The 24308-nt window shown below is 32.8% G+C and overlaps 1 protein-coding gene across 3 annotated transcripts in view; it reads left to right on the top strand.

Annotated features, from left to right (window-relative positions):
• TRPC1 (transient receptor potential cation channel subfamily C member 1) overlaps positions 1 to 24308 on the top strand; it is a 97116-nt gene that overhangs the window by 2236 nt on the left and 70572 nt on the right. Inside the window, exons 1-4 of one of the 3 annotated variants that reach the window (XM_037843301.1) lie at positions 10225 to 10360; positions 16372 to 16570; positions 16731 to 16832; positions 20858 to 21060. In XM_037843301.1, the coding sequence (XP_037699229.1) occupies positions 16451 to 16570; positions 16731 to 16832; positions 20858 to 21060 (425 nt within the window). In that variant the 5' untranslated portion in view covers positions 10225 to 10360; positions 16372 to 16450. Of the gene's footprint in view, positions 1 to 10205; positions 10361 to 16371; positions 16571 to 16730; positions 16833 to 20857; positions 21061 to 24308 lie in introns of those variants that run through there. The other 2 variants (XM_037843294.1, XM_037843307.1) reach the window with 2 other exon arrangements.

Below are 24308 nucleotides of genomic sequence, written 5' to 3'. Positions count from 1 at the left end.
TGTATAGTGTGTATATTTAGGCTTATTGCGTCATATTTCAAACAAAAGAGGGTTTTAGTATTTGACAATTCCATAGTCTTTCTAATAGAGCCTGTAGAAACAGTTTGTTATTCTTTGTCAATTTCCCATTTGATGACATCATTAAGATCCCTGGAGAGACTTGCCTTTTGGGGTTAGGTAGAAACTAAATATGCAAATGTTAAAAAATGAATAATATGAGATAGGTATTTTCTGTGTTTCATGTATTTTGAAATAAGTTCTTGAGTTAGATTTGGGGAAATGGCATATTTATTGCACATATTTATAGTATATATTTATATTAAAAATAAATTTGGGTTATAGTTTTTTGTTTGTATTCACTAATAAACCGTTTTTAGTGTTATCCAAACCAACTCTAAAAGTGAAAAGTTTTACAAAGTAGCTATAGCTTCCACTATTATACTATAACCTTCATCTCCCCAAATGACAAACATTTACTAAAACAATAATGGGTTTGAGTGCATGTGCTGTTCTTAGATGATATAACTTAATCCTCACAATCCCATGAGCCAAATTTATTGTTATCCCCATTTTATGGATAAGGAAAATGAGCCTTAGCAAAATTTTTACATTAATTTGCCTAAGGTTACATTAGTTAGAAAGCAGTAGAACTGGGATCGATCTCTAGCCTGCACTCTGTTATATTGATTTTATTGTAGTTGAATAAATGAAAACCATTTGTGTCAGAAAAGACACATCCACGTTTGGACTTGCTAGTTGGAAATTGGACTTGCTTCATGTGAGTGTTTTATAAGCCTTGATTTCTTTCTGTATTAAATTTTTCCCTTACAGGTAAAAAGCAAGCAAAGTAGCACCAGAGCAGATCCACTCTAGAACATCTTGTTTCCAGTCCTTTTAATTTAGCCTATTTTTGCTACATGTGCAAAATATTTACAACATAGTACACCTAAGGAGAATTCCTGAAGCACATCTTGTAGAGAGGAGGTGGTTATGTGCAAATTAGTGGATAGGTGGCCCTTTGAAGGGTGCATAGATTGAGGAGTAAAGAAAAAAAGTGGGAAAGAGAAAAGGGAAAGATTTTACACTTTGTAATTAGTTTTATGTAAATGAATTCAGTAGATTTAGGCAAATGCTGATTCAGGCAATGGCCACTCAGCAGTAGCTGTTTTTGATCTTTAAACAACTGGGTCAGGATGGTCTCAAGGTAACACCAGGTCCTTTCTTTGTATAAAATTTAGAAGGAAAAGTGAATTAAAAGTTCCTGTGCCAATGATACTCGGTAAAGTCTGGGGCCCCCAAGGAAAATTCTCAGAAAGTACACCTGTATTCTTTTTAGACATAGAATCTCTCTGCAGTTTGGAGGTAGAGACTAATTAAAGTGAGAGCTGACTATAAATGTGTTACTTTTTGAATTCTTAAGCAGTGATTTTTAACCACCCATTTTTTTTCTCCTTCTCATTGAGAGTTAGTGTGGTAATGAACCACATTTATATATGATTATATATATATATATGCATTGTAGAGAAGGTATCCCTCAGGCCTGATGGCTGGAGAAAGGGTTAAGTTTATTTAGGGAGCATCTAAACTAACTCTAATTCATGTCAATTCTTCTCTTTTAAAACAACTCTTTAGTAGATAGTAGCTTTTATTATTTTATTATATATGTTATATATTATATTATTATATTCACATAAATGCTTTAATTTGTTGATGACCACTGATCAGTTCGTTGTGCAGAAAATGGAAGTATGAAAGGATTCAGTGCCTGCCAGCTCAACATGGCGAACATTTTGGGAAAATTTGTTTTGCAATTAAGGAATCAGGAGGCTGTTCTTGAAATTTCAGCAAAGGATCAGGGGAAGGACGGAGAGGCAGAATTTCACCTTTATCTCTTGGCTCAGCCTAGTCTCAGAATCCCATATCACCTTTGTGTATGATTTGCTGCATTGTAGAGAAGGATACTTTGATGTCTGAATTCTTACATAAGCTTTGTGTACCTTTTGGCTAAAGAGGTTTTTAAAATGTGCAACATTTCTGTAAGAATTAATATTAAGCTGCTGCCTTTATTAACACCTGACTAAATTAATTTAATTGTATTGTTTTTTTAGCTCTTTGAAAAGAGATTTTGAATGTGTGGGGTTAGAGAGGATGGTAGTGGGGAAGAAATGGGCAGAACACTGGATATTGCTGAGAAGTTTTATGTTGACATGGGGCATAAAACGATATGTGCCAAGAGGGAAGAAAACTTTGCAGAAAGGAGAGATAAGGAGGGTACTGAAGACAAAATTCTACCATTTAATGAATTGTCCTTAGACATAGTACTTAAGTACCTTGTACAGCAAAGTGGTCCAAATCACCAAAGTTTTGGAAGGTACCAGTTGAGAAATGCTGCCATAGGGGTTGGTTCATAACTATTTCAATGAAAAATGGCTCCTAAATCACTAAAATCATAGTGGATAGCTTATCTATAACAGATAAATCATTGAGCAGCTGCCTCATAGTGCTGTAATACTGACACTTCTTTGTACTCATCTGAGAAGTGTGCTTCTTCATTTCATTTTTAATTGCTGCTCTTTTCTATAAATCATCAAAATAAATTTATAAATTCTTAATTGTGTTAAGGCACTGGAAAGTTATTTTATTAGGAAATAATGGACTGCATCCCTTTCCTTTAGGAGGTTATTCTGTAATGGAAATACTCTCTGGGGTTCTTGTGAGGAACAGAAAGGAAAAAAATATGTTTGTGCCTAATAGAACTGCCTGAAGGGAAGAAACCATGATCAGTTTAATCTAAATGACCTATTTATGAGTTGGAAAATGGGATATTCCTATTACACAGTTAATCTTTTGTCTGGGTATATAAAAAAAATGTAACCCACACCAAATCCCTATCCCATCTATATTACAGAATTCTATTATACACTTTTAGATAAGGGGTTAAAAGATTGGATTTTACTGTATGGATCTTACTGCAATCTAAGAATAATTCCTCTTCTCCCTGCTGTCAGTGCTGTATCTTCTTCACAGCTGATTACCAAATTTAATGATACTGAGAGGTAGTTTATTATATAATGAGCAGTTTCAAAAGTTGTTAATAAGAGGTAGTGAGTAGTGACTTTTAGAAGTCCAGATGAATTGTCAGGACTAAAATCTTTCCATCACCATATCTCATATAGTTATGAGATTCAGTGTAACTTCTTTGGATGCCAAAATTTTGTGATCTATAAAGTAGTGATTCTAAGCAGCACCAATCATTATTAATAGCTTCTCTCAATTTATTTTTTTACTTTTTATTTTGAAGTAACTTCACACAAGACAGTTATAAAACTAATGCAAAACCCATGCAGAGAAGTCCAACATAACCCCATCCCCTAGATACCCAGATCCACCAATTTTAACCTTTTGCCACCTTTGCTGTATCATTCTACCTACCTACTTATCTATCTATCTATCTATCATCTGTCTATCTATCTATCTATCTATGTATCTATCTATCTAAAGCTCCTGTTAATTTTTAAATATTGGTCATTTTTTTCTAGTCATATTTGTTGCTCCATCAGTAATTCCTTTGTCGTTCTTCTAGCTTAATTTATATTGACCCAACTTGTAAAATCACTGTGAATTGAATCTCAAAATATTATGCCAGATTATAACCACAAAATAAACATTGCTCCTCACTGTTCTTTTGAAGTCATGTTAAAGAATATGTTGTTTATGGTTTTAAATTTATCAACCTATTTACCATAAAAAAATCAGCATTTCTTTATATGCTGTAAGTATATATTTTTTCCTGTAGCAGTATGAACCTTTTCTCTTTTGCCTCATGATATTATCATTAATAGTCCTCATTAACAGTCATAAAATGACCAAGAAGCTATGCTAATGACTCTTTTTTTTTTAAATATTCAAGGTACTATGGCAGTTCAGCATACCATGTTTCTGAGTACCTTTTATTTTGAAGGTTTCATTCACAACAATATGATTACAAATATATTGGTATCTGATATAATCATTGGGTTTTGCACATTTGTTAAAACTACATTTTAAATTATCTTCTCTGTAAAAGTCTTGCAGATGTTTTTTTTTCTTTTGAGAATTTGGCACAAACTAAGTTGAAGTTTGTCTGTATTAACATTTCCAGATCCAGCATTGAATTTGAACATGTCTTTGTATTTTCTACTTATTTTTTTTCCCCTTTTGATAGTAAAACCTTCTGTTTTAATATCATTTGTAATACTACAATTAGAACGTTACAACTGCCACACTCAAAGTTTGTTACAGAAGCTTGGTTGAAAGTCTTCGCTAATTTTTTTGACAGCAAATAAAATTCTCCCATACTTTACAACTAACTGCAAATGTGATTAATATAAAATTAAACATCAATTAATGCTCCCATTTCAGTGATGCTGAAATTTACCATCATATGCTAAAAAAATCAAATGAGATGCCAGTGAAGAAAATGATGGATTGCCTGTTATTTTTTTATTCACTTTTATTGAGATATATTCACATATCATACAGTCATCCATGGTGTACAATCAGCTGTTCCTAGTTCCATCATATAGTTGTGCTTTCATTACCCCAATCAATTTTTGAATATTTTCCTTGCACCAAAAATAATAAAAATAAGAATAAAAAATAAAAATGAAAAAGAACACCCAAATCATTCCATCCCCCCCATCATGCCCTATTTTTTATTTAGTTTTTGTCCTCATTTTTCTACTCATTGATCCATACACTGGATAAAGGGAGTGTGAGCCACAAAGTTTTCACAATCACTCCATTACAAGTAAGCTACATAGTTATACAATTGTCTTCAAGAATCAAGGCTACAAAAAAAAAAAAAAAAAAAGAAGGCAACTGGGTTGCAGTTCAGCAGTTTCAGATATTTCCTTCTAGCTATTCCAATACACTGAAACCTAAAATGGGATATCTAGGTAGTGTATAAGAATGCCCTTGAGTGACCTCTCGACTCCATTTGAAATCTCTCAGCCACTGAAACTTTATTTTTTTGCGTTTCGCTTCCCCCTTTTGGTCAAGAAGATTTTCTCAATACCACGATGCTAGGTCCAGGCTCATCCCCAGGAGTCATATCCTGCATTGCCAGGGAGATTTACACCCCTGGGAGTCAAGTCCCATGTAGGGGGGAGGGCAGTGAGTTCACATGCCAAGTTGGCTTAGTTAGAGAGAGAAGGCCACATCTAGCAACAGAGATTCTCTGGGGGAGATTCTTAGGCACAATTATAAGTAGGCTTAGCCTGTCCTTTGTAGTAACAAGCCTTATAAGGGCAAGTCCCAAGATCAAGGACCCAGCATACCAAATTGTCAGTCCTCAGTGTTTGTGAGAATATCAGCAGTAACCCAGGTGGGGACATCCAACATTTCTGCATTTTTCCCCAGCTCCTCAGGGAGGCCCTGCAAATATATTTTTATTCTCTGCCCAGATTACTTTGGGATGTATCACTATTTCACACTAACCTGTACAAACCTACCAGATCTCACTTCCTATTCAAAGTTCCATGTAATTGTGGTATTTGAATAAACTGACCATACAAGTTAAATTATTTAGTGTACTGTAGAAGATATATATCCTGCACCAAATAAACATCTCTTCCCTTGGTCTCACATGGAAGTTGAAGTTTTAAAACACAGTCAGTATCATCCTTTACCCTTTGGCCTGATTTGCCTTAGTCCTAACCAGATCTGCTTCATTCATGTCTCTAATTGAAGTCTGGACTTTTTTTCAGCTTTTTTAACAGTTGCTATATGCGCTAATACTGACATTCATAGCTGCCAAGCTCTAGCTCTGAGTTTCTAGGGATCACTTGTTCTTAATCTATCTTGTAACATTTTCTCCAATGTATTTTTCAAGGGTTTATCACACTTGGCTAGAATAAATTTGTTGCTAAGGCCCCAGAGGATTACTCTGGTATTTTATAATTTCATTTTTTAAAATTTCTGGTCAAGACCGGCTACATTGGTTTCATGACTGCTACTAGGTTGAAGCCTGCGGTTTGGAAAATACCGGTCTGGAATGATCACAGTGGGTAAGCAGGAGAGTGACACAAGGTAAATTCAGAATGGAAGCAAGGTCCAGGTCCTGTAGGGCTTTGTAGGCCACAGTAAAGATTTTGACTTTCATTTTAAGTGTGATAGGAAATCTTGAGGGTTGTACACTTAATATGATTTGAAATTTTTAAGAACCGCTATGGCTGGTGGGTGGGGAATGGATGGAAGGACTGGAGTTAGAGCAGGGATCAGCAAACTATGGCCCACTAGCCAAATCTGCCCACCAACGGTTTTTTTTAAGAACTGTGAGCTAAAAATGGATTTTGCATTCTTAAATGGTTAGAAAAAATTTAGAACAAGAATAATATTTCATAACACATGAAAATTTTATGAAATTTGAATTTTAGCATACAAAAATAAAGTATTATTGAAACACATCCATGCTCATATACCATGATCTATGACTGCTTTTGTGCTATAGAGTTAGAGTTGATTAACAGCAGATATGGTATGACTAGCAAATCCTAAAATATTTACTATCTGGTCCTTTTCAGGAAAAGAGTGCTGATCCCTGGGCTAGAGTGTAAGCAGCTATGTCAGGTTAAGAGCTATTGTAGGAGTCCAGAAGAGAAATGATGGTGACTTGGACTGGGAGTAACAGTATACATGGAGAGAAGTGGATGTGTATAGAAGGGATTTTAGAAAGGGGACTAAGACTTGCTGTTGAATTGGTATACTCCCATAAAATTGATTGAAAAAGATTTCTTTTTCCTTCACTGAAAAAAGAACCTTCTAGCCAAAATAAGTGAACAAATTGTGTGTTGCAATTCTTTCTATTTGTTATATTTTAAAAGACAAAATGTATGTAACTGAAAAGCAATCTCAGTGTAAAGCGAAAAGTGTTTTACAGGTATAGCATAAGCAGGCATTTTGAATTATAATCCTTGCTTGTTGACTAGCTTATCTATATCAATTTTAAGTTTCCTAATCTCTTTTTACACACTTATTCATCCTGAATATCAAGACTGTTCTGGATTTTATGAATACAGTGTATTATTTTAAATGGCTTGCAAATATAAAGTTTTGTGGAATGCTTAGCAACCATTTAGGTTTGCTATAGGTTCTATAATTATACAATTACATGAATATGTCAGCTGTGGCAGAAAGTAATTTTTTATTTATAGGAATGAAAATTACTTATTTGGTTTTGAATTTTAGATTTTTTTTTGGTATAGCTCTATGAATGCAAAGTCAAGTAAATGAATATAGGCTTTGAAATTTTAAAACTGGAGTATCTGATACTTGCGATGCTATTACTTTTTAAATAGCAGCCTAAATGTATTTAAGGAGCATTAATTATTTGTATCCATTTAGTACATGTGAAATTTGTAGCATAAAATTTCATAAGAATTACTTTTGTATAGTTCTTTTGACTTTTTGTCTCCAGCAATATGACTGACTAGATAATCTGAAAACTCTTCTGTGTCAAATCACTTAGAACTGCTAGTGAAAAAATAACGAACATCCATTTAAATGAGCCGCTGAGCTTTCCCGAAAGTAAGGAAAATATCCAGGTTCAAAAGTGAAGAAGAGACTGAAAAACAGAGAAGTATGTGAGCTGACACTGTGACTGATCCTATGAGTAAGAGTAAGAGTTATTGGTCTGGGAAATTTGGGTTTTAATGCCCCTCTGGAAACAGGTTACAAGGCCTTGAGTTTGTACAGAGTGGGAGTTGGAATCAAGATCCAACCATAAACCAGGCTTCTGAAAAAATTATATCTTCAGCAAAGGATTGATGAGGAAGAGAAGCTATCCATTGGTAAAAGGAGAATACAAAGAAGTTTTTCTTAGTATGGGTTCTGGATGGGAGTACAATAGATTCCTCTAAGATTTTGTAACTATGATCCTACCTATTGTGGGCTTAGAAATCAAACTACCACTTCCTACTGGTTCAAGAAAACTTAACCTGAGAAATTAATTTAAAAAAAGAGTTTCAGGCAAGCAACATCTCTGCATTATCTTACAGAAGCAAACACAAAGCCTCCTTGTTGGGACAGACTTTCGAATGAGGCTGCCAGGATTGTCATAGTTAAGCCCCACTGAAGATGAGTTTTCAAACACCAATTTAAAAATTCAGGAAACAATCCCTTGGTATCAAGAGTCAATAGACACAACAGATGGCAAGATTATGTCTCTAGGAACTTCAGACAATTAAGCTACTATAGAAATCATAAAATAAGTATCTTTAAAATTTCTAAAAAGCTTAAAAATAAGATAAGAAAGAAAACTAGGGAGATTAAAAAAGGAATCCAATAAAGCTTACAGAAATAAAAAATATAGTTGTTGAAATGCTAAAAAAATTAATAAATTGTTAATCAGCAGAGATAGCAGAAGGAAGAATAAGTGACTGTAAGAGAGATCTGAAGAAATTAGCCAGAATACAGGAATGAAAAGAGGAAAAATAAAATAATTTGAGAGATCCAGAGTTAAAATGAGAAGGTCCAACAAAATGTCTAATAGAAATTCCAATAGGAGAAAAAATGATGTAGGGATGAAACAATATTTGAAGAGCTAATGGCCAAAATATTGAATTAATGAAGGGTAGAAGTCCTCAGATTCAGGAAGCCTAATGAATGAGTCCCAAGCAGAATAAAGAAAAAATAAATCCTCACCTAGACTTATGAAACTAATGAAAATATAGCAGAGTTTTTATGGATAGCATTCTCCTACTACTATGATATTGACAGAGATTCATCTGTCAAAAATAAAGTATTAAATGTTATTTTCCAATATTAGTGATGAGTTTTCACTGGTCTATTTGCCTGGTCAGTTTAACTTGCAACTAAGAGCATGAATTTGTGAAGTGTTTGATAAGAATTAATTATACAGTTTTTGCCACGAAGTATTAGTGCTAAATATTAATAATGCTATGGGAGAAATATTTCTTTTTGAGACTAGAAGAAAAAGATTTTATTTTGAGGATACTGAGTAAATACACCATCAATGAAACTAAATTCAACATCTTTTGAAGTGTATGGGGACTTTAAATTTGTTGAGGATTTTTATTATATTTTAACACAAATATCTGTTACTTGTCTTTTTTATTCACTCATTTAGTCCATTTTTAGTATATTTTTCTTTTGGTATCATGAAATCATTTGCTTCTTTTTCCTTTTGGTTTCTAATCTGTTTTTTCCCTCTGTTTCTTATTCATAGACATCTAAGTAACAGCTACATTTGCAAATCACGTTAAAAAATGAAATTAAGCAAACCACCTTGCTTTCTTTCTCTATTTAATTGACATTTCTCTTTTGATTTATTCCCCTTATTCCTGAACCAGCTGGGCTACAGACAAGTGTAGTGGGAACCTTTGTGAAAATGATTAGGCGTTCTCAATTCCCCCAACGATCAACTGTTCTGATGTGGGCTAGAGTCAGGCCAAAAGCAATCTGCGTGCTCCTGTCAGGTCAAGATTTTGCTTTGAAATATTCTGAAGTTGGCCTCTACCGGTATTAATTCTAGTCCTGTCTTAGAGTTTTGTGAGCTGAGTGTTCTCTTGCCATTTAATCTAAAAAACTTGTTTAATGAAATGTGTGTGTGTGTGTGTGTGTGTGTATGTGTGTGTGTGTGTGTGTCGGAGAGAAAGAGTGGATTTTCAGGCTCCATCTTTCCTAATATACATACCCACAAGCATAAACATATTCACAGTGCTTTTCCAATATGTGTTTTTCCCTGTAAAAACCTCTCTATAATATTCTCCATTTATTACTAACTTCATTTTTAGACATTATGATGTGTGAGTAAATGTGTGTATATATTTGAGATATAAACTTAATTCCTTTAAACCTTACTTTTTCTAGGTACCAGTCTGCTTTCGGTCATCCTTTTATTAAATTGCTTTATCTTCTAAAAGTTTCTCTCATCCAGTTATAAATTTTAAACTAAATTACTTTTATTTCAAACTGTTCTTTTAAAAATTTTCTATTTGCTTTTTATATTTGCAGCTGTTGTACATATTATTTTATCAGAATATTAGTTTTCAGCAAGGAAATGTTCACATTTTCTTTGCACATTTCCATATACAAAAATGAGTTTAGATTTTAATCTTTTAAATCAATAAGCTAAGTTTATTTTTTACAGTCATTCCTGTTTATATGTCATGGATATTAAATTATGTTTGTATATTGTTATTTAGGTGACTATTATATGGTTAAAAAGATTTTGGAGGAAAACAGTTCAGGTGACTTGAACATAAATTGCGTAGATGTGCTTGGGAGAAATGCTGTTACCATAACTATTGAAAACGAAAACTTGGATATACTGCAGCTTCTTTTGGACTACGGCTGTCAGGTACAAGGATAGATAATTTTATTCAGTAGCTTCTAAATACTGTTAGATATGCCATTTTTTCTTCTATTCTTCTATCCTTCTTCCTTCTTTCCTTTTCCTTCTGTCTGTCTATCGTGCTCTTTCACCTTTTATTTGCTTTTGATGCACTTTAAAGTTTTTAAAACAAACCAAAGCCCTTTTTTAAAAGTACCATATTTTGAATTGATTTATCTTTTTCCTCCCAGCCTTCACTCCCCACTCCCTTGTTTTTATGTTTCACAACATCTGTTAAAGGTAAATTATGATGACCTAATAAAGATGACTTTCTTTTTATTACCTATATTATCACTTTTTACATTTTATACCTAAAAGTAGTATAAGAGTTCCTGAGAATGTCAGGGGAATAGGTTTTTCTGTAGTTCAGCATTATTTACAGTCATAAGAATAAAATGCTACTGACTTTCAAAGCAGTTTTCAATTTGACTTTGCTTTTCTCCTAAGTTGTACAAAATTTTCTTTTTTGTTTAAAATTTAATGTTTATTTATAACTAACGGTGAATAAATTTTTTAAAAACTGGAAAAGACAGATCTTTCTGTTTGTCTTCGTATCAGTTCAGGTGGGAAAACAAGCATGTGTTGAAAGAATGCAGTCAAGAGATTCTGAACAAATTTCATAATACTATTTACATTTTCTTTTTGGTTTGCTTATGATGTGACTTAACACATAAATTCTGTTTCTTTGTTTATTTTTTGCCTTCAAATGGTATGATTTTATGCTTTGCTGTGGCTTTAAATTAATGAGCCTTTTTTTTTTTTTTTGGAGTGGCGTCAGGAAGCACTCACAGCAGCTATACTATACATAGATAGTGGGCACTCAGTAATTTTTTTAAGTATAAGTAGGTTAGTTCTATGGACTCATGTACATTTCTATTGTACATCTATATTATAACATATGGTACTGTTTCTATGTGTATATATACTTATAGTAAAAAAGAAGAATTGCTTATCTATCAACCTCAGCTATCTAGAACACAACTGAGAAAGAGAAAGTAAGTAAAAAATACCTCTGAGCAGCCAGAGTAGCTGTCATTAAGTCTACAAATTAGATTTATGTTTCAGAATACATCTGGAGCCCTTCTTCAAAGTCTATTTTTTTCTCATTTTAGGTACTGTTTTTCACAAATTTAGCTACTTAATGTTCCAACCCACAGAGAATTAGAGGGGCAACAGAAAGGCATGAGGGCTGTGGTAGAATAAAATGAGTAGGCACAGTATCTCTGACGCTATTTAATAAAGAGATCAACAGCGATTTACATCTGATAATCTCAGAGGGAAATATATATTAGAATGGTAATTAATGTTTACAACAATGGCCAGTAAGGAAAAGTTAAATTATATTCAGTACTGTTGTTTTAGAAGAAAGGAGATTATATAATACTTCTGAAGATATAAGACTCCATTAAAATAGTTAAAATGTTAAAGTCGAACACTTTAAGACATAAGCTCAGTTACCTAGAAATAAGGTTATAAAGAAACTCAGTCTCTGATAATTCTGGATAAATGAGGTGTTATTGTATAATAATCATTTTTGTTTTTTTGTACATGATTCTATGCATATATAATAATAAGAGCCCTGTAATATGTATGGTTCTTTCACAAACCTGATCACATTTGAACATCATGATTACCCTATATAGATGTTACATAGAAAACTGAGGCTCATAGACATAAATGAATTGCCCAAAGCTCTAAAATTAGTAAAGGCAAAACTAAGATTTGAACTTTGATCTTCTGATTACAAATCCCATGCTCTAGCCAATTCACTCTCTTCTGTCCCAGGTTATTTGTGTGTTATGTATCAGTCAACAAATGTCCAAGACTTTCTATTGGATGTGATTGTGGAAATAAATAAGTAAAATATGGGTTCTGCACCAAATGGTTTTAAAATTAATTGGACAATTAAAGTGCATATGAATTACAGGTCAAATAATACAAAGGTGTATTTTGATAAATGCTGATTGATAATATTTGACTTTGAGGTTTACAAAATGCTTTCATGTATTTTATCATGTTTTATGCCAGCAGTTCTCAGTCAGGTGATTTTGCCTCCCAGGGGACATTTGGCAATGTCTGAAGATAATTTTGGTTGTAGATAATTTTGGTTGTCTCAGCTGGAAGATGGGGGTTGCTACTGGCATCTAGTCGATAGAGGCCAGGGTTGCTGGTAAACAAACCTACATTGTACAGAACAGCTTCTGCAACAAAGAATTATCTGGTCCAAAATGTAAATAGTACTATTTTTAAGGAACACTGATACTTAAAATTTTGTGGTTCACAATATATATGTTAGAAACATAGAAAAGGACAAGATCACTATGAATTGGAGCTATCAGAAAATGTTTCATGAAAGAGAGATCAGTTGAGCACAGCCTTGAAATACTAATAATTGCTGAGGCTTATATAGTGCTATTCTGTGCCAGGAATTTTCATTATATTCAATTACTTAATCCTCACAATAGCCCTGTGAGATGGGTACTGTTACTATTCCCATTTTATAGAGGAGGAAGATGAGATACGGAAAGATTAAGTAACTTGCCCAAAGTCACGCCATATATAGAAGACCTGGAATTTGAACCCAGGTTCTGGCTCCAGAGTTATGTACTTACCAATTACCCTAATCTGCTCTCAGGATTGTGTAGATAGGTAGAGAGAAAGGGATGTGGAGAAGGATACAAAGGCATATACAATGTATATTCTTGGGAGAGTGAATTGACTCAGTCTTTTTGAACAAAGAGTAGTGGAAAATAAACTAAAACAAAACTGATGTAAAGGACCTTGAATGCCAGGCTAAGGAATTTAGGTTTTATGATAGATTTTTTTGGGATAAGATTTTTGAGAAAGGTCATGATATATGTCCAATGGCATTTTAGAAAGATGAATCTAGTGGCTGTTTTCAATATAGATTGGGGAATAGAGGGTGGGGAATACTATAGCCTGAGTAAGCAGTTTTTCCAGTAATCCGGTCATGAAGGTTTAAGGCATAAAGTGGAGTAATGGCAGTAAGAATGGAAAAGTGTGGCAGATGTAAGAGATGTTACGAAGCCAGAATTCACAAAATTTACTAATTGTTTATATTTGGAGAGGGAAATTGAGAAAAATAGAGTCCAAGATGATTTAGAAATTTTAAACATGGATGGCTAGAAGAAGGATGAGAGAAAAAAAGAAAGTTCAGAAGAGAAGTCAAGATTGGGGCAGAATGTGAATTCTGATTTTTTGGCCATGTTTATTTTGGGGATATCAGGCAGTCTCCAACAGATGAAGATTATCTATCGCTCTAGGGCGAGGCCAGGTTAGAAAGATACTGTAGGCAGTCATGAACATGGAGATGACTGCTGAAAGTTGTGAGTGTGTGTGAAACCATAGAGAAAAGCAAACGGCTGATGCTGATTCTATCTAAGACAGCATCTACATTTAAGGGCATTAGAAGGAAAGGGTTTCATTAAAAGAAGCCAAATGAATGGTTAAAGATGTTAGAGGCAGCTAGGGCAATATAGTATTTTGAAAACCAAAGAAAGTTTTAATATGCTGCTTAAAAATCATGGGGAATGAAGAAGTAGAATGTCCATTGGATTTTTTTTTAATTCAATTTTATTGAGATATATTCACATACCATGCAGTCATACAAAGCATACATTCAGTTGTTCATAGTACCATTATATAGTTGTGTGTTCATCACCAAAATTAATTTTTGAACATTTTCATTACCACACACACAAAATTAATAAGAATAAAAATTAAAGTGAAAAAGAACAATTAAAGTAAAAAAGAACACTGTGTGCCTTTTTTTTTTTTTGCCCCATTTTTCTACTCATCCATCCTTACACTTTTCCATTGGATTTTGAAAGTATGGCATCAATAGAATTAGGAAAAATGATACTGACTTGGGAAGTTTGACACAGTGCAATGAAGAAGAAAAAACTGAGTGGTAAAAGAAAGCTAGGATCAAGTCAAGTTTTTGGAGAGTGAGGAAGGATTTAAAGTTTTGGGAGGTGGGGGTTGGGACTGGTATTTCTGCAAATGAAGGATCAAGGTCCTGTAGAAGACAAGCGAGTATAAAATAGAATACCAAGGTGGAAAATTTAGCTTGAGAAAGAAAATAAGTCACTTTTTACTTTGAGCTTAGAGGAAAGAGTATGGGAATTGTTGAATAGACAAATTTAAGAGAAATAGGGACCTCATTAATCACCATAAATATGTATATTAAATATATTTGAATAAGGAATGGTCAAATAGCTGTTAGAAAATGGTAAAGCTAGTGGGAACATTTTGTATGCCTAGAGATATTTTTTAAAATAATTTAAAACTTTTCTTCAGAACTGCATTTGATTTTTGAAGTAACATTCCATTTATACAGAATAAGTTGATGGTAACTCATTATTTACATGACTTTTTTATATAAATAAATATTTCTTGTAACTGAAGCTTATCCTTTTAAGCACAGAAAAATTTAATATAAATCTTTCTTAATTCTTTACTAAATAGTGTATTCTGAATATAATTTAACTTTTTCATCATAAGTTGGAATCATTGGGAATGTAATCATTTTATATTGCTTCATATGGTCAGAAACTGTTATATCCATCCTGACATTAAATGGCTTCAGACTGCTATGCATTGATAGTTAAAGATTTTGCTGTACTGATATTTTATCTTTTCTCTGGTCACCTCTTAGTAGTTTTTTCTTCTTTTCCCCCTACTTTGTTGGTTTTAATCTACTATTCCCTTATTCAGTGAGGATAAGATGGGTACTTGGGTAAACCAGATAGGTATCATTTGTAGATCATTCTAAGTCAATATGCATGGACCTGTTTTCTTCTGGGAAATAATGTCCATGAAATAAGTTTGTGACAATTCAATGTGGTGGGATCTGTTTGTTTGTTTGTTTGTGTTGCAAAGTTGCAATTGAATTCGTGGCTGTGTTTCAGATGGTTGAAGTTATTTGGTGTGTTGAGAGCAGTATAGTTAGCTTCATAGGTTAAAATTAAAAATCATAAATGAAATGTTTAGTAGTAATGGACACAAGGTTCTTTTTGTTTGTTTGCTTCAACTGACTAAGTTATGGTGAAAATGAAGAGAAATGATTGCAAAGCAGAATGATAATAATACTAGGACTTTAAAGCGTAGGTTAGAGCCCAGTGAACTCTTAAGTTTTAAGGGATTAAACAATGAATTAAATTTCTGATCTAGATGGGAAATTTTTCCTTGTCAGAAAACATCGGTTATCCCTATGGTTGAATGAAGCTCCCAAACCTTTCTTTGGGGAGCTTGGTCCTATTTTTAGACACACAGATAAAGTCCACTATTTTTAGTCCTATTTTTCACATCCAGATAAAGTGAATGAAAGCTTTATTCTGTTTAGCTACAAAGAATATTAAAGATCTGATATGGTTTCATTCCCGAGAGAGAGTAAAATTATTTCAACAGTTATTAAAGATTATAACTGTAAAAACAAATGTACAGATTGAAAATAATCAGGGCAATTTCTTAGATTAAATCATCACCATGTTTCCCTTCCGTTTTTATGGTTTTTCTTTAAAAAAAAAAACAGCTAAAAACCTAATATCATTTTCATATATCAAAATAGTATTGTAGGCTTTGTTATAGAGTTGAAAAGTCTCTTGTTTCTTCAGCTTCCATTTATTTTTTTCTCAGATTGTTATTTGTGCAAATGAGTACTTCACAATTAGCTATAGGTTGGGAATAAAACTGTAAAGTTAATTCTCCCTCCTGTATCTGAGGACATTGGTAGCCTATTTTTTTTGTGGTCCTTACTTTATAAGATTGCTAATATTATTGTCAAATTTATACCATTTCAGTTCATCATTTAATGTTTTAAAGACGAGAGCAGAGGGCTCCCAACTTGACATATTTTCCATCCTCCCCTATCCTTGTGGTTGCACTGATGATCATTTTTATTAGAGTGAATACAATGCTTTATCTGTAGTAATAGTTCCTGGCAATTTCTTTTATAGATTTGGAATGTTAAGACCCTTTTGATCCACAGTTCAAGAGTAAAGATCTTGAAAAAAATTTTTCAACTTTAAATACTGCATGGATCAACACTCTTCCACTAGTAACCCCTTCTATCAAGCGGTCATTATTTTACCAGCTCATGCATTGAAACAAGGACAGAAACATGAGTGTATTGTGGTACACAGAAGTACAGCTAAGGCAAGCAAATGTACTATTTGTACAGTCTATATTTTTAAAAATTCAATATTACTGTATATAATACAGTTTAATTAAAATAGCTTTAATTATGAATTACTAAAAATAAATAGTTTACCTTTTTATCTTCCATTTTCATTTTTAACCTTTTTTTTTTTTAAAGTCCACAGATGCACTTTTGGTGGCAATCGACTCTGAAGTAGTGGGAGCTGTTGATATACTACTTAATCATCGACCAAAACGATCATCAAGACCAACTATAGTAGTTAGTACTCCTAAATATTTATTAACTTAGATTTTTAAACCCAAATAGATCTCCTGTCCCATTGCCATTTTTTCCTCCCCCCCGAATTTATTTTGTTTTAAAGAATTAGATTTTTTTTTTCACTAAGAAAAATATTACTCTAAAGTAAGTAGGCACCTGCAAGATTAAGTAATATGGCTTCTAGGAAACCTTTTTTAAGTTAGCAATATCTCCATAATTTTGTCAGTGTGGACTGGTATTTTTAGCTTGGAATATTCTGTAAGTAATATTGTAATATTGATTAGTTTCCTGGTAGATTTAAGAATTAAATATAAACAATGAAACCATAAAACTGGAAGAAAATGTAGGTGAATATTTAACTGGTTGAGAATGGAAGGACTTTCTAAGCACAAAAATAGTGTATAAAAATCACAGTGACAAAGATCAATACCTTTGACTGGATATAAGTTAAATTTCTAGAATTCAAACATCATGCAAAATTTAGAAAGCAGATCAATAACTGGGAAAAGATATTTGCAACATATATCACAAATTAATAATCTTAATATTAGACAAATTGATGAAAAATACCAAAATCATAATAGCAAAGAAGAAAAAATCTCAGAAAAGAAAATGTGAAATACTAAACATTACTTGTATCAAATACAGTGAGATATTGATATTTGCTTATCAAATTATCAAAGACTTGAAAAATAATCATTGATGGCAGAGGAGTAGAACAGGCTTGTGTGCTACTGGTGAGGAGGATATTTTCTAAAGCAGTTTGGCAGGATGTGTCATAAACAAGAAAGATGTTCATATTCTTTAACTGAGTACTTCCTCCTTTAGGATCCTATTAAGGAAATGGTCATAAATGTGATTTAAGATGTTCATTGCGATTTTAATTGTGTTAACGAATAAAACAACGAAAGACATGGAAATAATATAAACATTCCAAAGTTGAGGGTTAGAAATATAAACAATTACATATACATACAATGGAATGTCATGCAACCATTTAAATATGATTCTTAAAATAATATTAGGAATATGGAAAAATAGGATGTAAGCAAAAAAATGGAGATACTAAACTGTTGTTCTGGTTTGCTAAAGCTGCCATTATGCAAAATATCAGAAATGGATTGGTTTCCCTCAATTTTTCCCTTCTCCATCCCCTACAGTCCAGACTGACAGTGGTTCCATTTATACAGATCTTGCAAAAAATTTGTTGGCTTGGCATGCAGCATACTGGAGCCAAAACCATCAGACAATAGGACTTTCCACAGATCCTTTCTGGATAACTCCATCTCCAATCCTGGCTTGAACATTTATTATTGGTGAAGGTATAGTGAAACAGGAAGTTTAAATAATTGCTGGGAGTGAATTTAAAAAGAATTACAAATTGGTTGCAGATATCTGCCATGCTCTGAGAACTATGACAGGCTTGGCTAAATTTCATACTTTATCATATGTTAACTGAAATATTTATTCTCATTAGAGGATTACAAAATTTGTATATGTGTGCCTTTTTCCAGAGGGTAGATCCAGTTTAAGTGATGGTAAGAAGCCATAGGAACCAAGAAATAAGGGCTAAGAATATAGTCCCTGTCCAAAGAATCAGAAATATCTAGACTCCTATTCAATTTTCTGTTATATATCGTGCAATTCCTATTACAATTTGGTATGCTCATTCCACCTTCTAGCTTTTTAACCCATTTAAATTAGGGGGTGGGAGTGGGATGTAGTGTGCTAGGGTTTTGGAACCACTGACTGGTATTATTTCTTCACCATTATTATTACCAATATAATGTTAAGAGTTGTAAAGCCTTGGCAGTCATCACCTACTTGGAAAGAACTCTTCCTATTATATCTCTAACAAATAACATTAGCCAGCCTTTTCTTGAATACTTCCAATGATAGCAAAATTACATTTTAACCACCCTGTTACTTCTAGACAGGAAATATTTAATATCTTTATATAATTCTTTTACCATTTAAGTGAATTCATCCTGTATTCTTGGCATATCAAAATTTTCTTTTTCCAATTAACTTACAAATGCAGGTAATTTGTTTGATAGCACATAGATTATATTATGAATAATGAAGTTATGGACTTTAATTTTATTTATCTGTAATAAAAGTGTTTTTCATGTAGTTAAATGTGTCTCATAGGAAAAATGAGGACTATTTTTCTCTTAAGGGATTAAATATAATTTTCTCTTTTTTATAACTAATGATCCAATGCTAAGGGAAAAAGGGAGACATTTTTTCATCTCACTATGATTAAAATTTTTGAATCAATTAATTAATTTGAAATCCCCAGTAAGTTAATGAAAGAGTATAGAAACAAACTATTCCTAAAAGAGGGAAGAAACAAATAAATATGTGGGAAAATATTCAAATTTATCAATAATCAAAGAAAAGTAAATTAGAATTTCATGAAAGGGTTTTTTACCCATCACATTGGGAGCAATCATGCCCAGTGCTGGTTAGTAAGGCTTTAGTGTGAAGTGGGTACATTCCTATATTATGCATAATACCAACTATTAAAAGGACTTTGACAATATGTATCAATAGGTTCAAAACTGTTCATGGTCTTTAGACCTATAAATCCACTTCTGGGGCTCTTGTTAATGATGTCCTAAATGTGGAAAAAATTGTATTTATAAAGATATTTGGAGTAGTGTTATTTAAAGTAACAAAATAAAAATCTTGAACACAAGATCTATGAATCTTTTTTAATTGTGTGCAAAATTCTGGGCATGAATTTTTTTTCTGAACATTCTGGGCTATATCTTTTTGAGATTACTAAAATGGTGATCCCCCCCCCCCCCAATCTAAGAGCCATTGTTTTTAATCATTGGTGGTCAGTGTATCTACCATTTATGCGAAAGATATCCCTAAAAGGGGGTATGGTAGAGAAAGGACTAGAAGGAAATATGTACTCCAAAATGTTCTTTAGGTCATAGAACTATGAGCATTTAAATTCTTTCTGATTTTCTGTATTTTTCAGATTACAAATGAGTGTGCATTACTTTTACAGTGTTTATAAAAATTATTTTTAAAAAGTGAATTTGATGAGCTTACACTATGGAAACAAAAACCGCTCAGAGAAACTTCTGTGAAAAAGTGAGAAGTATTAGAAAGGATATGCAATAATCATAACATATTCAACCTTTTTATTTTACCCTAAACCTTTAATTACTAATGTATTACTAATGTTTCTCCCCTCAAGTCATGCCATCACCAGGACCATGGGCCCCTGTTGTGGAAGGAGCTGAGCCTCCCGAGTAACGCTGACTTATCTGCACTCTGCCACTTTATTTTGTGGCTCGGGCATGTTAACTTCTTTGAGCCTCAGTTCCTTCATGGGGATCATAGTGTTAAGTTTTGCAGGCTCTTTGGGGATTAAATGTGATGATAAGTGTAAAGTGCCTAACAGTTCCAGGAATCATTTAATAGTAGCTATGATTGATAGTGCTTTTGTTCATTTTTAACAGGAAAGTAGAGTAGGTAATGATTGGGATTATGTAGAGCATTATACAAAATGAAGAGTGTTTCTTAGTCACTACTCCCTCTCAAGTAGCTTTATTTCTATCAGTGTAATAAGATTTGTCATAAAGGTGGAATTTTAAAAGTTTTTCTCATGCATTTATACTTTGCCTATTTTTGTTAGTATTTCTGTTTTTCTGTTATATTCTTTATCTAAAATTCTTGTTCCTTGTGTGTTTCCATAATCTTGTGGAGATTAAACATTTTTTCCAGTTTTTCCAGATATCCTCATTTCCTCTTTGTTAGGATAACAGAACCCTAGTTATAGGAATTTTCTATTGAAGATTTTGTACTGGTATGATTATATTGCTTTTCAATTAAAGTAAAGTTTTGGGGTTTCTAAAGAAAATTTAGTCCCAATAATGTGTTTATCATATTCCTTGAAATAATTATGTTCTTTATGCCTTCTGATTTTTTTTCATTTCAATCTTCAGAGAAAAATATTTTCTCAAAGTCACAAATAACTTTTGGACTTCTACATAAATATTTTCCAGAAACTAATGGAGCGAATTCAGAATCCTGAATATTCAACAACAATGGATGTTGCACCTGTCATTTTAGCTGCTCATCGTAACAACTATGAAATTCTTACAATGCTGTTAAAGCAAGATGTATCTCTTCCCAAACCCCATGCAGTTGGTTGTGAGTGCACATTATGTTCTGCAAAAAACAAAAAGGACAGCCTCCGACATTCCAGGTTAGAAAATTAAGGTTTTGATAAATAGATGTAAGATGCAGTAAGGAATATGTCGATGTCGGCTCTTTTGTTGACATTCTTTCTATGCAGTTTTTAAGAATTATGATGCTGGGGTGACTTATGACAACCAACCTTGTAACCGCTTTGTTTAATACAATGAGAAATGTTTACTAAAAGCTGAATATTTAGGAAAATCCTTCAAATTATATATGAGGTTCATCTTATCTTCCTGTTGAGGGAAAGGGCTGTTTGCTTTTTAGAAGCAAGTGGAAGGGGTAGAGGTACCACTTCCTACCTTATTTGTAAGGAATAAAAATTATTTTCTATCTCACTAAATATTTGACCTGTTAACTCCTCTCACTTCTCCTCTTATACAAAATTCAAGTCTTTATCTCTCTTCCCTATTCATCTCTTCCCATTCTCCCCAGTTGAAAATGTTAAAAACAGCTGAGGACTGGTTGTCCAAGAAAGTACCCTGTCTTGGACAGGTTGAGCAAGATTATAAACTTGGACAGATATATAAGGTGTATGGTTCTGGGTTGGACTTGAGAATTTAATTTTCAGCATAAGCTTTTATATATAAATGGTAAATAAATATGATTGAAGTGATACCAACTATAACATTTCCTATGGAAAATGGTTTCTGGAAGGATTGTTGTACAGTATATAAAATTAGCTTTAAAGCTGCACGCCACCCTCACTCTTTCCTCACCTTAAGAATAGTCATTTGGTGAATTAATAGTCACAAATCCATAAATTAGGGAATCTTCTGGGAATCAATTTAATGTTAATTTTCTATTGAAATTTTTTTCTGTTTTCCACTCTCTTTAATCTATATTTGTCTTTGATACAATTTGGTTGATAGCTATGGCTGTATCACTTAGCTTTTTAGTTTTAAAATGACTGATCTGTAAAATAACAAGCAGAAATGATCTTTACAGCTTCTTCAGTTTTAAAATCCTTCATTAATATTAAAAGTAAATTTTTTCCAAATAGTATGCTTGTTAAATATGCTTTTAGTTGAAGCAGCTGTGAGTGGAAGGTTGGGGCTAGAGGAAGCACATAACCTGGCTTGGTTTGAGGTGGAGAAAAGCTTATTCTGAAAGCTTAAAGAAATTATGAACTATGACCCGAACCAGGTTTTAGAGTATGAGTAAGAATTAAAAGGTAAAAGATATTTTAGGCAGACAGTATAGCTTATTTCATGGTGTATTTTGGGAACTAAAATGGTTTGATACATTTGTGGAGAGTATTCATTTTTCTTAAGTTACTCAGTTTTGAGAAAACAGTTATAGCAAATGGGAAATGCCCTTGACTAAAGTAATTTCCAGAAATTGCTTAGCAGCAGCTGCAGGAAAAAAAAGACTAAACTAATGAGTAGACAGGGGGTGGGTCAAGGTTTCAGTTAAGTTGAAAGTCAGTGCACGGGAAATAAGGAACTGAGATAATCTGTGCTTATAAGATAATGGCTTTTAAATTTCAGAGGTGGTACAATTCCAGGTGAAGATAAGGTTGAGAAGCAGTAATTCCAAATGAGATACACTGTAGTTTTAAAAAACCATTTTCAGTAATATAATTGGTGTGATTTCATTTTTGTCTCAATATTTGATATATTTTGAAATTTCAAATAACTTTAAGAGAAAATATGAAATCTTTATTATACATTAAAGGAAGATAATTTTTTTGTTTTGTTTTTATTATTAGAGAAATTTGGGTTTACAGAAAAATCCTGCATAAAATAGAGTTCCCATATACCATCCCATTATTAGCACCTTACACTGTAAGGTGATATATTTTTTACAATTGATGAGTGCAGTACATTTTAATAATGATATTGTTAACTATAGTCCATAGGTTAATTTATAGTTCAGTTAGAGTTCACTGTGATGTGAAATTCCATTTTTAAAACTTTTTAAAAAGTTTATTCTAGTAACCTATATACGGCCTAAAATTTCTCCTTTTACCACATTCAAATATGTAATTCAATGCTGTTAATTATGTTCACAATGCTACTACTATCCATTACCAAAACTTTTCTGTCATCCCAAATAGAGACTCTGTACACTTTAAGCCTTAAACTCTCTTTCCTATCCCCACCCCATCCCCTGGTAACCTAGGTTCTAGATTCTGACTCGATGGGTTTGCTTATTCAGTGAGATCGTACATTTGTCCTTTTGTATCTGGCTTTTTCATTCAACATGATATCTTCAGGTTTCATGTATGTTGTCACACATATCATAATTTCATTCCTTTTTACGGCCAAATAATACTTCATTGTGTGACTGTACCACATTTTGTTTATCTGTCCATGTGTTGATGGACACTTTGGTTGCTTCCATCTTTTGGCAATTGTGAATAATGCTGCTATGAACATTGACGTACAGTATTTATTCAAGTCCCTTCTTTCCAATCTTTTGGGTATATACCTAGTATTGGGATTGCTGGGTCATATGGTAATTCTTAGATGTAACTTTCTGAGGAACTGCCACACTGTCTTCCACAATTTAAAAAGGTTCATACATCTTGTGTTCAAGATTTTTATTTTGCTAATTTAAATAACACTACTCCAAATATCTTTGTAAATACAACTTTTTCCACATTTAGGATTACATCATTTTACATTGCCATGAGCAATGAATTGAATGTTAGTATTTCTCCACATCCTGTCCAACACTTGAAATTTTCCATTTTTTTTTTAAATAGTAGACATTCTAGTGAGTTTGAAATGGTATCTTATTGTGGGTTTTTTTTTTTTCTTTAATGGCTAATGGTATGAGCATCTTTTCATGTACTTTTTGACTATTTGTATATCTTCTTTGGAAAAATGTCTGTTCAAGCCTTTTCCCATTTTTTAATGGTGTTGTCTGTCTACCAAACCCTTATAGGATATGTGGTTTCCAAATATTTTCTCTCATTCTGTAGGTTCTTTTTACTTTCATAATGTCCTTTGATGCACAAAAGTTTTTAATTTTGATGAAGTCCCATTTATGTATTTTTTCTTTTGTTGCTCATGCTTTACATATAAGTCTAAGAAACCACTGCCTAATACAATGTCTGTATTGCTTAAAGATACTTCCCTACATTTTCTTCTAGGAATTTTATAGTTCTGTCTCTTATATTTAGGTCTTTGATCCATTTTGAGTTGGTTTTTGTATATGGTGTGAGGTAGGAGTCCCTTTTTCTTTTTTATATAGACATTGAGTTTTCCCAGCACTATTTGTTGAAGAGATTATTTGTTCTCGATTGAG

Source organism: Choloepus didactylus, chromosome 1 (genome assembly GCF_015220235.1).
Source record: "Choloepus didactylus isolate mChoDid1 chromosome 1, mChoDid1.pri, whole genome shotgun sequence".
NCBI classification, from domain to species: Eukaryota; Metazoa; Chordata; class Mammalia; order Pilosa; family Megalonychidae; genus Choloepus; species Choloepus didactylus.
Note: the sequence above shows the minus strand (reverse complement) of the source record. Positions and strands in the feature narration are given on the sequence as shown.